Source organism: Lonchura striata, chromosome 2 (genome assembly GCF_046129695.1).
Source record: "Lonchura striata isolate bLonStr1 chromosome 2, bLonStr1.mat, whole genome shotgun sequence".
NCBI lineage: Eukaryota > Metazoa > Chordata > Aves > Passeriformes > Estrildidae > Lonchura > Lonchura striata.
Window position 1 is genome coordinate 65,919,244 of NC_134604.1, and position 17,371 is coordinate 65,936,614.

Here is a 17,371-nt window from a genome sequence, read left to right on the forward strand (position 1 = left end):
TCAGGCAACTGAAATCCTATTGCCCTTCTTCAGGTGTTCCTACTGATCACTTAATTTGTATAGCTCAGTCCATCAAGTGTTTCTTGCTCCTGGCTGTACTCCATAACTGCAGTGGAAATGCCATTGCCTAGTCATAGTCTACAGAGTGATGAGTTGAGACTGAACAGAGTACTTGAGGGTTTGATTTACTATGTTTTATCACTGAATTTGCACTGGATTATTATACTTGTATCTTTTTTCCAATATTTCTTAGTTTTTAATTTTTTTTCCCCTCAAAGCAATATCTTTAGTCCTCTGCTTTTATCTGTTTAATGAACTGGACCTTCTGTCACTAAAAGATAGCATGGAATAATAATAATTAGGAGAGAAATTTTCCAGGGGCTGATTATTTACTTTCCGTACTTTCACAGAATTCCTGTTAATACTAGAGATGCCCAAGTGAGATTTAAATAAACCCTCTCACACAGCCCAGCAGCCTGTTGCAGGAGCACAGAAGTTAGGATATGATAATTTACCCTTCTGAGCTCCATTGTCACAAAGCTAGGTTGGTGCCATTACTCAAATTAATTCTAGGATAATACCTCCAGATCTTTATGCTGCAGACGTAAACGTGCTTCATCAAAAAATCTCCATTTGTTCATCACATTCTTTCAGCACAGGAAAACATGCCTGATCTACAAAACAGAGTTTTGGCATCCAGAATTACCTTTTATCTCTACAGGTTTGCATGCAGGCACATGTTAATGTGGAGTAAGCAAACAAAGCCCAGCTTGTGGCACCTAAGTAGAACCACATGCCGAAAATCTCAGCCAGCAATGCAGCTGCCAGCAAATCCTCAGCGTGCACATGTCCCAGGAGCAATGTCAGCAGCTGCAAGCCCAACAACATTTCTGGCAGTGATGTTTGCCAGTTTAGGCCTTGCCACACTTTATATCTCTTGCCCATCTGTTTGTTTTGGGTTGTGTTACATCATCTAGACTGCAATAGTTAAATTATAAAATCATCGGGGAATCATACGGAGAGGGAAGCTGCCTTGTTCAGGTTGCCTCAGAGAGAGCTTTCTATTCATAGACATTAGTGTCAGAGAAAGTGTAGAGGCATTTTTGTGGGAGGAACAGACATATGGGAGGCTGGGACTGACACACAAAACCATGGGAAGGTTAGAAGCAAATTGGAAAGTTAAGACAAGGATATGTTGTTGTCTTCAGTATTTCTACATTTTGGGTATGAAGTGGATTTATGATGTCCTTGAAGAGATTTTTGTTTCAGACACTGGGAGAATGGAAGTTAGGAGTTCTAGGGACTATTTTATCATTGTCATTGTTGTCTATATCAGTATTTTGTGACTTTGAACAACATTGTTATCTCTATGCTTAAGTAGGTGATAAGAAGTCACATTCTTTCTTAGAATGTCTAGAGGAAGGTAAGTAGGTCCTGTGAATAAATCTGCTTTTAAAATTAACTTCTGAGTTCAACTGTGTTAGGAATTTTCTGTATTTCCTTTTTTAAAAATATATATTCCTGTAAAAACAAAAAGCATGTTTTAATGACTTTTAAAAGGAAATGAAGTAGCTTTTTGAGAATATTTGTAGATAAGTTAGCATAAGGTCTTTAGTGAGAGTTGTTCCTTATCTACTCAGAAACAGCTTCAGAGTGTTGCATCCTTTCCAAAACTAGGAATACTTTAAAGTATGGAATAACTTAAAAATTTTAAATGAATGTTTTAAATAAGTAATACATATCTGAGAAAGACATAAGGACATATCTGAGAAAATTGTGGGGGATTCAAAAAGAATAATGTGGTAGAATTTGTTAAATTAATTGTTAGTTGATCTTTCATACTTGCTATACAACTTCAAAAGCAGCCCAATATTTTGTGAATTCACATGATATAGCCTTCTTCAGACAGTAGGATATCAACTTTGTTCAAAAAATTGGAAATTGATTGGCTTCCACATTTGAAAACTTTATAAATCGTAGTAATGGCTTTCATTTCATGGAAGAAGATCAAGTCACACTGGTTTGTCTAATATCAGCTAAGTTTGTGCAACTCAGTAGTGAAATAGGTTACAAAAAAGGTTAGGAAAAATACTTCTGTAAACAATGACCTGCTGAAATGCTAGGCACTATCATAAATGATACCTACAACTTTTTAGGTAAAGTGTAAAGCATTGCTTTCAACAATAACCTAAGGAATGTATATAAATATAGTTTTTTGATCCACAGTTAGCACTTCTCCTGTACCCCTGCCTACATACTTCTTGTTGATTATCATTTAAGCACTGGCTGAATATTAACATCTGATCCTTGCTTCACATGGTTACAGTCCAGAGTGCTTCAGAAGGTTATATAGGCTAATGTGGTTTTGATTGGTTGGCTTTTATTCTCTCATTCTCTCTCTTTTATTTTTTTTTTTTAATTACAGCTTTTCTTGAGCTACATGGAATGTAGCTTTTCTGTTTTCATCTAGATCTTTTTATCTGGACATGCCTGTGAGCTTAAGAATGAAAGATGTATTTCGAGAGCAGATTGAGTTGTGGGAAATGTAGATAGAGACATAATGCCTTTTCATCAAACCTAGCATTACAAAATCAGTTTAGATTTGTCCAATAAAAATACAAAAGCATCTAATTCATGAAGCCAGTAAGAAATGTATTCTTTCAGTCTGAAGTTTTGTCATCTAGTTGGTTTGGAGGTAATGTACATATATCTCAATGGTATTAGACAATATTAGCCAAAAGGCTCTGAATTGTCTGTAAAGGAGAAGGTCTGTTTTTTGGAGATACCAGTTCTGCTAATGTCCTACTGAGAAAACGTCTAAAAGTTAATCATTCTTGCTTTTGAAGACAAATAAAAGATTCATATCGCAATAGTCTCCCCACTAAGGAAACTATAATGATTTTAATTCACCCATTAAGCAAACACTTTTCCCTCACTAATATGTTCTTTGACTTTCACTCAGTTTTACATACAGTTAGAGTGTATCTCCTCCTTTTACTTATCTTTCAGCTACATTCAGGTAGAAGTGCTGACAGTGAAAAAACTTTGGTGTACCTTTTATGAGTCATACTAGGAAAACTTAATCAGAAGAATCATGGAAGGGATCTGAGAGGTTACATGGGAGAACCTGCCCTTACCTAAATTGACTTTATAGGTTTCTGGCTAACATGTGTGTGTGTGTGCAGCTGTAGTTAGGGAAATTCAACAAGTCCTCCACATGTTCTGTTCCAGTATTTCCTTATCTTGCAGCTGAAAACAGGTTTTCTCATGTCTGAATTAATTTACCTTTTGGAAGCTTAAGATCACTCTGCTTTGTTGTATTTGTAATAAAACTAATAGCAGGAATTTAGTTTTTCTTCATTTTGGCAGTGTTACTAAGTATTGGAGGTTGCTGTTTTGTCTCATCACTTCTTTTCTGAAAAGAAAGATCCCATTTATATTAGTCATTAGTCATATTTCCTCATGTTATAATATTCCTTAGTATTCTCTTAATCCTCTGAAGGTGAAATCCTCATGTTTATAAATGGGAAACACAAAAGTGGATTTGTTGTGTTAGCTAACACTGCAGTAACCCAGGGGATTAAGTCAGATGTCCTTCACAGAGGTGATACCCTCAGCAGGGGGATGACTCTATTTGCTGTAGTAATTTACTTCATATCGAGCATGTGATAAACTGCAAAACTTACATCCCTCTTTGCAGAACTGCTGTTTTGCATCTAAGCAACTGACTCTTGTAGTGATGGCTTCAACCTTTATTGCGTCACTTATTCTTTTGTGGTTCTAGTACCTTGGACTGGTTTAAATTTATCTGTTTTTTCTGATGACTTTGCAGTCTTCAGATTTATATTGTTCCACAGTGCTTACAGCTTTACCTATGATAGTGACATCTACAGATTTAAAATGCATTTAAACAATTTCATTAATTGCACAATAAGACAAGTAAATGTTGACCAGGATTAGAAACTCCGGTGAGTTTCTCTGCTCATTGTCTCCTAGTTTGACAGTAAACTACCCTGGTTAGCTTTTCCCATGCCCATGTTAAAAGCAATTTCTATAGATGGTATTTTCTTGATTCACAGCTTGAGTTTCAAAGTTCTGAGCAGAAAGCCTTATAATATCTGCTGTCTCTCCTGTTATCCTTTATAGGAAGACTACTTTGGCACAATTTATTCTCAACAAAACTATTTTGACTATTGTATATAATTTTAATATCTTTTAAACTTCAAATATTGTGTTTCCTTTATTGCTTTGTATTGTCATGGAAATAAAGAGTGGCTGAGCTTTAACAGGATGTCTAAAGGTCATCTGGTGCTGGGTGCCCAGGATTATGGCTTTTGAATATACCCAAGGCTGTAGACTCCACCATCTCTCTGGGAAACCTGTGCCAGTGCTTGGTCCCTTCAAAGAGAAAAGATGGGTTTTTTTCTGTACAGAGGGAATCTCCTGTGTTTCAGTTTGTGCCCATTGCTTCTTGTCTTGCCACAACCAAAATGAAAGGAGCATGGTCTCTCTTCTTTATACTCTCCCTTTGGATAACTTCTCTCAATAATCTCAAATAAGGGTGTATTTTCTGCAACTCCCAGTTTTCTGTTGTGTCCTAGTTTTAAAGACAGACATTTGCTTTGACTTTCTCTCTGAGATCTTTGTCCTTCTAAATTCTCATAAAATAGTGTCTGGTAGCTCAGAGTTCATCTTAGATGTATATCTAAATATTCTTCATATCTCGCTAATTTGAAAATGTTATCTAAAAACTCTCTCTGATTAATTTTCTTCTTAATATATCTTGTTTCTTAGTCTCACTGTTGTGAGTTATCTGCCTGATTGTATTTTATCTTTTTAATGATCATTCAAATAACAAAACTACTCACAACAATTGGCTTCTCATATTCATCTGTTTTAAATGGATATTTTATATTTGTATATCACTGGCTTTGTGCAAGACTCCTTGCTAATCTAACTAAATAGCTGTGTAAGCCATGGGAATTTGATTTGTGTTTTACTGTTATGACTATAATCTTTATCCCAATATAGTCTAATTCATTTCTTTGATGAAAAAAAGGCCTTTAAAATTTAATACCTCACAATAAAGTTGTTAGACTAATAAGTGCATTATAAGTAGGCAGATTTAATTGAAAAAAAATCAAAGCAAAAGTAAGTAGGGCAGTTAAAATACATATTTTGGTGCTCACCACAAATCAGTTATACAGAAAAATCTGTAACTTCAGGAGACCTTGCTAAATTGCATTAAAAGTTAACTGTTTAGAATGGGTGTTTCTCAGGAATACCTTTAGCTGATACTTTCTACGTGAAGATGATGTTTTGCAAATGAGGGTTTATATTTGTAGCTGTGAAATTTGTAACTTAAGCTTGTAAACTACCAAAAGAGTAATTTGGAATAGTAAACAATTGAAAACAAGTTATACTCTTCAGATAGCAAGTAGTAATACCAGAACACCAGAATTTGTTGGACTGCAGCACTGACACTTCTCTTGGACTGTAATTGAAAAAATATATGATAGAATGCCTATGTACTTAGTGCTAAGGGTGATGTTAATATTTATCATATGGATTGGATAGGAGGTCCAGTTATTCTCAAAGTAAGGAACAGAATTATCTAATGGGTAATAGGACAAATATTACCTTTTTGTGCTGAAAAGGAAAGCATGCCATTGATTTTGAAGAACAGAATAGTTGAGAATTAATTTTTACCATTTTTTCATTTAATCTCCAGCTGAATGAATAAAACAAAGCCAAGAAAATTTCCATCCTAAACTGTGCAGATAAAGTAAGGCATCTTCAGTGTTTAATTTTTCCTGTGGCTTCAGCAGTGTTTTTTGAGAGATGTCTGTTGATATTCTATATGCCCAGTAAACAAGCTTTTGTCACAGAAAGAAAAGGAAATCCATAAGCAAAGGCATGTCATATTTCTTTTTTCCGTGAAGAATAATGATGAGGCTATAAATAAAAATAGTACAGGTGGTTGCAGTTGTAATTAGTTGTGCCATCTTAAACATTTCTAGTTAAAAGTAGCTTTGTGATGTTTTGTTCACTGCAGCTAGCATGGTAAATCTGTGGAGATGTAGGGGAAGGGTGCTGAATACAAGGGCAAACTAATGAACATTTGTATCAGCATTGGAACATCTTGGCTGAAGTATATTGAGCAAACAGTGATAATTAAAATCTCTGGGAGTGGAACAGAGTATGTGGCAAGATATTCAAGACATGTCAAAGAGAACATGTGCTAAAGGTATGTTTTAGCTATTGACGAAATTTTTATTTCAACTCAGTCCTCAGGTATCTTAAAATAGTTTCTGATAGTCCAGTCTTAATATTTCACTAATGCAAGTTCATTCACATTAATTCAGTCAGAAGTATTTCAGATTCACTTAGACAAGCAGGTTTTGAAGCATTCTTCTAGTTTTTTCTGCCTACAAATGCAGAGCTCGAAAATAATTAGATATTGTGCCTCATCAGAAAAGCTGTTGCTGTGATTAAAAATGTTTTTTCAATCCTTTTTTTCCACTGCTGTGGGCTGGAATCTTTCATGATAGCAGTTTTCTTTTTTGATGTATAGCAAGATTTAACATAATGTTATTTTTGTAGACAAAATATTAATGTAGAGGTTTGTGTGAGATGAATCTGAGAAAAAGGTTAGGACTTGGAGAAGGTGGGGAAATAAAATCTACTCATACACAGTAAAGTTACAAAATACAGCAAAATCTTGTGTTAATGTTTGCATTAAGTAACAAAGCCTGTAGCCAGTCCAGAGATACTGCTTTTAATTAGGGTATTTTCACAAAAACTGAAAACCTATAATTTGTATCTGATAATTCATGAGAGTCATCTTTTCTAACTTACAGATTCTTAAGAAAGGCCATACAAATGAACATTGAACAATGTTCCATTGACTGTAGAAGGACTGTGGGGTGAATAGTTCATAATTTTTCATATTTTTAGCTATCTAGCATTAGATAAGTTCTATCCTCCCAACAGTGTCCTTAAGATAGGAACATGTTTGGAAAAAAAATAGTAAATGCTTGAAGCAACATTTTGATTTATGTGTAAATGTTTACCTCTTCTGGTAAATATTTAGACTTTGGTGAATTTAGAAACATTTGAATTCAGAATCTGAAGATTATACATAAGAGCAGAATGAGATATTAGTGATAATACGTGAATTCACAAATACATTCCTTATTTCTATCTTAATGAGGTATTTTTGGAATAGTGCATACATCTGAAAACATTCCTAGCTTGGGTGATTTGTGTTCCTAAGCCTTTTCAAGATTCTCTATTTTCTTGATGTGTAATAAGGCATAGATGTCTTTAATGGTTTGTATTTTATTGTATATATTTACCCTAGTTTTTGAATTGGAGAATGATTTTTCACATGAAAGAAAATCTAGCTGTTTCTGTATTTTATACCTCAATCAAAGTATATTTCTTTGCAAAAAAAAAAAAAAAAAAGAAAAGAAGGGAGATTTAGGTAATTGCTTCCACAAGCATTTGGCACACAGTAAAATAGAATTCTTAATCTTTATCATGTGTGGAAGGCCAATTACTGGTAAGAAATCAAATCAGAAGATCTAATGTCTCAAAATTCCATGGATTTACAGTGACATAGAGCTTAGTGCATGGGTTAAACTTCAGGATTTTGCATTCTACGCATACATCGCTGTCCATCCACATCTGCAGTGTGTTCAGGAACACATTGAATAGGAAGACATGCAGAAAAAAATTGAAGCAGGCACAACCATGATGATAGAAGCTTTGAAATTACTTAAACCTCTGTGAAACACTCTATATCCCTTTCATTTTTGGAAACTGCATGATATTTACCCTTTTGAACATGTAATTGCAAGTCACAGCTGCCAGTGATTGATCAGTTGTGTAGGGTGAATTGCAGTCTGTATCAATGCCACTAGACAGGAGGCTCTTGCTGAAGAGAGTGAAACTTAGTTCTGCAAACAGATTACTGACATTATATGAAGGCATGAATACAGCTGAAAAGTAAAATCTTATTAGCTGCATTAAGAATTAGCAGCATGGGACAAATTACCATTAACATTAAAAACTAAAATTGATACTGCATTTGGGGTAATGATCCACTGATTGGCCTGAGGACATTGCTAGTGACGCTAATGTCTTTAAGTGGTGGTAAAAGGCAGCAGCCCAAGGCTTACAGTGAAGTGGCTTACCAACAACCACAGACATCCCTGATCCTCCCCCTTTGCTTATCTGCAGGATACAGCTGTTGCTGAAACCAAGTTAAATGTTCTGGTCTTAGAGAAACAGATTGGCAGGGATACTGAAAATATAAAATCTATTCCCTACGCACAGACCTCAAAGAAAAGCAAAATGCAGCAGAGAGTAATATTTTTCCCCAGAAAGAACTCATGAAGGCCATACAGTCAGCTTCTGAGTTGCTGACAAGCAAGTCTTTTTGATCTCCTGGTAATTTAAATAACTTTTCACAGTCTTCTCTAGAAGCATATTAAGCTTTTTCATTTTATGACACATTTATTGCAGATTAGTTACTCTCTGCTGCTTTTTTGCCATTGTAGAATCTAATGAGCATAGAAGCTAATGTAACATTTTAGAAATGAAACATCATGGGGCTGGAGACTGCAGGCATTGTGATTCCGTGTGTTAGCATCCTTTATTTACCTCATGCTTACCTCATTTTATCCATTTGGCAACAGGAAGAGTCAAGAGCTCACAAGTATGTATGTTGGGCTTCCACCCTGAATCTGACAGTTCCTACTCAGCTCACTGACACCACTGTACAATCTCAGTAACTCTGTTTTTCTTATCTTGTCCCTACAGTCTTAATTATGTCAGATTGTAGCCTTGGGGTATTTTCTCTTTTTTTCTTCAGCCCTATTGTTAATGTCCAATAAAGGCCTCAGAACTCTGGTAATATTCCATACAATAAAGGGACTACAGTGTTACATTTTTAGCCTTGTTTGCTGTTAGTCTGTACTTCTTTCTCCTGCTTTATAGCTTTGTCTGTAGTTATACAATAGAACATCTTATTGCAAGATGTTTTCACTGGAAACACATTTTTATTTATATAATATTTTGAGTTGGAAAACAATTAATTCTGTAAAGTTCAAACACTAAAGTTGACCTTCTTTTGTCTTGCATTACCATGGGTGTCATAATTTTGTTCCTTTATTCTCAGTCAGTCAATGGTGAGAGGAAGGACTGGGGTTTCATGAAACATTTATTTCCTTACTGAATATAATACATAAACACTTGATGTTTCTTCTTGGCTGGGAATGCCATGCCCACATGAGTGAGAAAGGCAGTTGTCTCTTCTGCCAGGAGTTCAGATCTATTTCTGATACAGTTTTGGCATCAAAAGAAAATTGGGAGAAAGCTCTTCTGTTTCATTACTTGCAAAGGACCTATTGTATAGTAATCCAGATACTGCTAATGAGGAGAAGGTATGTATTTATTTGCTCACCAGTTTAGATTTTGTGTAGAAAACAGTTTCAATAAAACATGCATTTTTGTTTTGTTTTTTCTGTACACACAGAGCTCTCCTACAGCAACAGGCAAATTATGGTAATGTCTTAGAGGAACAAGCAGTGGTTGTGTGGTTACTGAGTGGGATCTTTGCCTGCAGTAAAATTTTACTTTACAAACTAAATGTGACAACACAATCTCATGCATAAACTGTTCCTGGGAGCTGAGACCTATTTAAAACAAGCAGCCTTGTTACATTCTACCCATGAAATCCTTTTAGACCCTGACCTAGTCTTTGAAAGCATGAGTTTCTTGAGCCTGCTTTGTGCAGCACTGAAGGCTTTCCTACATGGCCCTCCACAGGCCATACCATAGTCCATGTCCTTTAAGAATAAACTTGTAAACCCATAGGAAACATGGTGCTTGACAAGTTTACCTTAAAAGAATATATGCTCATTTGAACTGTGACCTTTTAAAATTTCACAACCTGTGAATTATTTTTGAGAGGAACAAGAAAATTGTACCAAAAAAGTTGATAAACCAAAAGGGTTTACAAAAATTGAAAAATAGGAAAAAAAGACATTATTTCTGTGACATAGTCTAAATAGGACTCAGTAGAGACAGAGAACTGACTCTGCTTAGCATATGAAGCCACATCTGGAATACTGTGTTTATTTTAAAACCCCTCAGTTCAAAGGATATATCATTAAACTGGACACAATTAGAGAAGGACCATCATGATGCAGGTAGTTGGAGCTCTTGCTGTGTGAGGAGAGGCTGATGGAGCTGAGGTTTTTCAGCATGGAAAAGGAAATTGCTTCAGGGGTACCTGCCAGTAGCCTCCAATGTGAATGGGGCAGCATCTCTTCTCCATCAAGGTGGTGGAGTCCGGCTCTTCACAGTAATGCTTGGTAAGAGGGTGAGTGGTGATAGATATACATTAAAACAAAAATTTTAGACTGGATATAAAGAAAAATGTCTTGAGATGTCAGCCTCACTGAAGTCCTGGTAGACAATATCCACTGTTATCCCTGCATCTGCTAAGCTAGTAATTTCATTGCAGAGGTATCAAATGGGTTGAGTGTGCCTTCCTGTTGGTGAATCCATGATAATTGCTTTTGATTATTTTCTTGTCCCTAATGTGCCTTTAAATTATTTTCATGATTCATTTATCTATCTCTTTCCCAGAGACTGATGTGAGGCTGATTTTTCTGTGGTTCCTTGGGTATTCTTGAAGATAGGAGTGAGATTTGCTGAGTTTTCAAATGGCTTTCCTAATCATCACTATCATTCAAAGACTACTGAGTGACTTCACAAGATCATCCAAATCCATCAGCACCTGCACAGTGCATCCTATTAGGTCCCATGGATCTACATTGCCAGTTTTGCTTAAGTATTCTCTAATCTGATTTTTTCCCACCCAGAATAGGTTTTCCTTTCTCCAGACTTTCACCCTGCTTCTGGGACCTGGGGTTCCTGAAGGTTTGGTTTGATAGTGAAGACTGAGGCAAAGACGACATTCAATAATTTAACCTTTTCCACGTTTTGTCACTGGGGTCCTATCTCATGCACTGGCACTCTATTTCATGGGTGTGCATTTTCTGCAGTCTTTCTTTTGTTCCCTCTGTATCTAAAGAAGCACTTTTTATTGCTCTTGATGTCTCTCAGATTAAATTCTAATTGGACTTCAGCTTTGCTAACCATGTCTGCATGCTTGGACTTAGACTATATACCTCCCAGGTTACCTGTCCCTGCTTCCACCTTCTTTATGCTTCTTTTTTTATGTTTTAATTTCCTCAGCAGCAACATGTTCATCCATGCAGGCCTCCTGGCATTTTTTAACATCTTCCTGCTTGTTGAGATGGACTGTTGTGGAACTTGGAAGTGATCCCTTAATATTACTCAGCTTTCTTGGGCCCCTCTTCTCTCCAGGGCCTTATCCAATGGGACTCTTCCAAGCAGATACCTGAAGAATCCTAAGTCTGCTTATCTGAGGTCCAGAACTGTGATCTTGCATTTTGCCCTCCAATCCCTTCATAATACAGAACTCTCCTACCATGGTCACTGCAGCCAAGGCTGCCTTCTGCCTGCACAGTCCTAGTCTTCTTTTTTTTTTTTTTTTGTGAGAGTGAGCAGAGCATCTCTTCTTACTGTTTTTTTCTGTCACTTGGAACAGGAAGTTGACACTGATGTTCTCCAAGATCCTCCTTCCTCCTACACTGTGTATGCCCCAAGTGGGTTAAAGTGTCCCCCAAATTATCCAGGACTATGAATGTAGAGCTACTTCAAGCTTTGAGCATGAAACTGAACTAGGAAATTCTCATGTCTAAACTGGATTATCCTATGACCCTGTGATGCTTGTACATTTCTTGGATTATCACATGGCCATTTGTGTTTCTCTCCTGTGGAGAGAGATCGTTTAGCTGCGAGAGGTGACTTCCTCTTAGGGCAGTATGCCATTTGTGTGGGGTTACTCACAGGTCAGGCTCCGTATGTAGCCCCTCAGGATGATTTCCTGATGAACTGTGTTTGCATGGCTGCATTTTGGAGGTTGGGGGGGACTACAGGGGTGGCTTCTATGAGGAGTTGCCAGCAACTTCTCTCATGTCATGCAGAGCCAATGGCTCCAGGATGGACCCATTGTTAGCCAAGTCTGACCCAATTAGCTATGGTGGTAATGCCTGTGTGATAACATATTTAAGTCTGGGTGTTTTTAAGGTATTGAGAGAACCTGAATTAGTATTAATACTTGTAGTAAAATAAGAGTTAAGCTTTAGCATGAGTTGCAGGAGAGGGATGTAGATAATTGTTTTCTTTACATGCTGGAAACAAGAAAGCTTTTTACATATTGCATGAAGTAGCTGTTTCCTTCAATTCTTCAGCTAAGCAAATGATATATTCCAATGGGTTTTGCTTGGTTGGATCATTCTGCTTTAATCTTGTTATTTGTTGATCATTGGAATATGCAGTTGCCTTCCTGACTGTTTCCTGTGAATGAGACCCACACTAGGATTATGTCTCAGTTTTAACAGGCTGTTAGGTGTTTGCAAGTTTTACATTTTTGTTTACAGGTAGATAAAGAACTTATTTACGTTTGCATTGTATATAGTTTCTGGAGTAGCTGCTTATGCCAATAAATCAATGTTAGATTCCTGCTGTAGTTGCCCAACGGCACCTAATTGAAAACTTTCATCTGATTCCTCCTGTTTTCAGTAGATAACTTCCTCATAGAGTAAATGTTTTTCTCCATTTCCACTGTTAGGTATAAAACAAGAGAAGTCATCAATGAATCACAAAAAAAAAGTCAACTGAAAGAAATTAGTTACTATTGGGCATTAGGAATGTGTAGAGTTTGGTAAGAAAATCTTTGGGAAGATCAAGGCATTTCTCTGGTCCTTTCAGCTCGCACCTGTGCTAGATGTTTCACTCAGTAATGCATCAGTTCTTGCTTCTATTTCCTTGAACAGCTTGATGGAAGACAAACAGGACAGCCAAGAGAAATAAATTTCATGACATCGTCTTGGGTGTATATGTTTAAGTTAATTAGTTATGCTCAATTTTATTTCTTTGTTCTCTAATCTGTCTAAACTATGTTACAGGCTCCACTGATCTGTGAAGACTAAATAATGTGCAGGCTTGTACACAGTATTTTCTGACTAGGAAGAAAAAGCTCATGTTTATTTCTCTTAACCTTTGTTGAGGAACCTTAACCATGGGAATAAAATAGGAAACAGGTCTGGTACAGAACTAAATGTTTACTGATGTATTTTTAAACAAGTGAAGTGTACTGACAATGTCAGGTGAAGACAGTGTAAACATTGCTGCAGAGTTTTAATTGTACACTGACTAAGAAGTGGATTTTTTTTTTCCCTGCTGTGTAATATGTCTGGTGATTAATCTAGTATCCATTAGGGGTGCAAGACATCAGTGCTATGCACAATAAGTTCTTTCATCCTCGGGCCAAGAACCATTTTGCAGCTGTAATGCAAGGATGCCTACAGATCTGTGTGGGTGTACATAAACTCTAACCTGAACATCTTGTAGTGTTCTCGAGTGGGAGGGTAATTTCGCCTCTTCATTGATTTTACTGATGTCTGTTATGAGCGAGTGGTGCTGTTTCTCTCACCTGTGATGAATTGTGTGTGCTACACAATGTGGGCTATTGCTCACCAGAGGATTAAGCAGGAGCAACAAACCTGCTTTATTTTCTTCAAACCTTTCATCAGTGGAAGACAATTGCGTCATCGTGTTCAATCGTAACATTTTGATACAGAAAAGAAGACTTCAGGTTTTTCTAGAGGAGACTGCCTTGGCTGACAAAAATGCTTACATTGCATTTGGACTGTTTACAAAAAATTGCCACATTACTTGTACTGAAATCTTCACAAGCAAAGAAATTTTATGAGTAGTCTCAGCATTGTTAAATTAAGCTGTCCTAAGTACCTGCAGTAACCATGGAATTTAAAAGTCTGGATTACTGCAGCAGTTCTTTGTCTGCGATATGGTACGTACTGTACTTGGATTTTAATGGAGCCATTTATACAGATTTTATACTTTCTCATAAAACTCCTCAAGGTGAATGAAAACAAGCGTGGGCTAAATGTTTTCACTTCTCAGTGCTCTTTCTGTTACAGAATCTTGCTGGCTTTCTTAATTGCTAACTTATGCTATTTCTTTGTCTTCTAGAATGTCGGGTGGTGAAATCTACTTCCTATACTAAAATAGCTTCGAGTTCACGTAGGAGCACCACCAAGAGTCCAGGCCCATCCCGACGCAGCAAGTCTCCTGCTTCTACTAGTTCAGGTAAAGCAAGCAAACAACAGCAGCAACCATTTCTTAACAACAGCAACCATTCTGTTCCAATAGAGTGGGAAATGCACTTAAAATTCTACATTTCTGTGGAAAAACATTGTATGTACAAAACAGTTGATACTGAAAATTCATGCGTTTTCTCAGTGACATCTAAGGTCAAGTGTCTTCCCAATACAAAATAAAGCTTCAGCATCTTATAAATCATACTCTGGCATTACAGTGATTCAATTCACTTTATATTTTCATGCATGTTTTTGCTTCCAATACCTAAACTTTGAGGAAAAAATGTATGGTAGTCTTTGTACTAGGATCTGAATGAGAATAATCCAGAAAGTAGCCCAAGTTATGCAGCATAAGATCTCTGTTGCTAAAAGGCTAATTTCACAATCTTTTTCATATTTTGTTTCTGAGGGAGTGAGGAAAGGATTGATTAAAGATCATGAAGATATTGAGAAAACAAGGCAGGGCAGAGAAAGAATGCAATTACAGATGTGAATGTGACGTGACAAGATAGCTGAGGAAGAAATTTCGGAATTGACCTAACGAACCAGGGATACAGGCTGGAGAGCAGACACAGCAAAAAGCTTTAGAAAATTCTGACTGAAGAGCCTTGCTTTGGCTGCCTTCACAGTAGCTCCCACTAGATAGCTGATGAGTAGTTTACACCTGCAGTTTTTCCCCAAGCAGAAAAAATAAATAAACTAAAAAGTGCATTAAATTGCCAGCACTGGGGCCTGAAGGTACAAAAAAATTCTTGGTATGAACCATTTGAGTAGACTCATGCAAACATTTTCAGCATTCCTTGTGAATATAGATTTTACAAGAGGCACACATTAGCGCTGTCTGAAATCCACCTCCCTTTCTGCCTCAGTCTTCTGCCAAGAGGAAAGTAAATGGCATCCTGAAACCTGCATCCAGCACTGTAAGGTCTCTGTTGGGAGGTGCTGATCAGAACGACCCTGTGCTGGTTTCAAAGAGGGTAGAGATAGACCAACTGGAACTTCTTGTTTTTCTTTTCCAGAAAGGCAAAGGTGAGAAAAAAAGATCACACAGTGAAAGACAAAGGGATAGATAGAGGTAACAGGGCTGGGAGGGAACTTGCCTCCTACACATCCTAGAGAATGACTGAGTTACACAAACCTGAAAAGAGGTAATGGGATAAAATATCAGTTGTGAGGAACAAGTCCAGAGTAGCTCTTTCATAAATATGTTACTTTTTATGTAGCTAGGTGGAACAGAGTTTAATTTAACTTTAGCAAGGGAGGCCCTGTTTGGTGTGTGAATGTTACAGGCTCTGGGTTTTTTTTCCTAATAAATTTGTGAGTACAGGTAATGAACACTGAACTATGTATGCTCATTTCTATGTGAAATAAGTATCCTGTGAATAACACAGATTTCTATGGGTTCAGCAACCTGGTTTTTTTCTGTGTTGAATATATGATACCATGTTAGTTTTGGTCCTGAAAGAAATAAGTACTGTTTTTACTTAAAGGTGCTGGGGAAGTGTAGGTGAGTAAATCTTAGCTTCTTGCCATTCACTTCTGTGAAGGTCTGAGCAGAATATATTGCATACTTCAAAAGATCAGAAGATTATTTTGCAGCCTGTGGAAAAATGTGAATGGTTTTACTACACAACAATAATAATTAACATATCATTGCATTTATAGCAAAAAATGAAACAATGTAGTAAAAATATTAAAAATGCAAGCCATTCTGGATGGTTCTGTGCTGATGACAGATGTAACCATCTTAAACATTTCTTATGTGAAAATATATTTATAGGAAGTAGGCACATGTTAGTTTGTCACCAGCAGCATTTCTTCAGGGTTCAGGTCTAGGGCCAGTTTTTTTCAATATTTTTATTGATGTTCTGGATAGATGAGGTGAATGCACCATTAACAATTTTGAGGATATAAACAAACTGGGAGGTGCTGATGACTCTCTGAAAGAACAAGATGCTTTGCAAAGGGATCTAGGTAGACTGGAACATTGGGCAATGATTAATGGGATGGAGTTTAAGAAAAAGAAATGGTAAATTCTGCACCTGGGATGGAATAATGCCCGGCACAAGTATAAACTGGAGGAGGAGTGGCTGGAGAGCTGCCGTGCAGACAGGGATCTGGAGGTGCTGGTTACCCCAGGCAGCAGGCTCTTTACAAGTCAGCTGCATGCCCTGGTAACCAGGAGAACAAATTGCATCAACAATTGGTGTGTCAAACACAGCCAGGAGAAAGAGGTGATCTTCAGGATGCATTCAGTGTTGATGCAGCCTCACCTTGAGCACTGTGTACAGTTCTGGGCACCACAGTTCATGAATGATGGGAAGGTACTCAAATGTGTCCAGAAGTGGGCAACAAAACTGATAAAAGTGCTGGAAGTTATGTCCTATAGGGAGCAACTAAGGACTTCAGGGTTGTATTGTTGTGAGAAAAGGAAGGGCTGAGGAATGACCTGATTGCTATCTATGGCTTCCTGAGCAGGGGATGTGGAGATGAAGGTTCTGAGCTCTTCTTTCTGGTATCCAGTGACAAGGAATGTTGGAATGGTTCAAAGCTGCACCAGAGAAGTTTTATACTAGTCATTGGGAAGCATTTCTTTTTGAGAGCATTATCAAGCGTTGGAACAAGCTACCCAGGGAAGTGTTTGAGTCAGCATCCATGGAGATATTTAAAAGATGTGTAGACATGGCACTGAGGAACATGGTTTAGTGGTAGTCTTGGCAGTGCTGGATTAACAGTTGGATTTGATGATCCTAAAGGTCTTCTCTGGTCTAAACAATGCAATGATTCTATAGCTAGGAAGCATTCCTTTACCAAGAAATACTGTGTGTTTGGTCAGGTGCCAGGTGCTCGCCAAAGCCACTCTGTTGCTCCACTTCTCAGCTGAACATGCTGAAGTTTTGGTCAGGCCTGAGTTGGTCTGATAGTTGGACTAGATGGCTGTTGTAGGGACCTTCCAACTGAACTATTCTATTTTATTTTATTCTATTGTGTTCTGTCCTGTTCTATTCTATTCTAAATTTGTTAAGCTTAAAAAATATAAACAATTGAAAGTGTTTCTATAGAATGTATTTTTAGTGAGGAGAACA

The 17,371-nt window shown here is 37.2% G+C and overlaps 1 protein-coding gene across 4 annotated transcripts in view; it reads left to right on the plus strand.

Moving 5' to 3' along the window:
* The window catches only part of DCLK1 (doublecortin like kinase 1), a 231,659-nt gene that overhangs the window by 136,670 nt on the left and 77,618 nt on the right, over positions 1-17,371 (plus strand). For all 4 annotated transcript variants that reach the window (XM_021541917.2, XM_021541918.2, XM_021541919.2 and 1 more), the window contains exon 5: positions 14,158-14,274. In XM_021541917.2, coding sequence (XP_021397592.1) covers positions 14,158-14,274 — 117 coding nt within the window. The remainder of the gene's footprint in view (positions 1-14,157; positions 14,275-17,371) is intronic.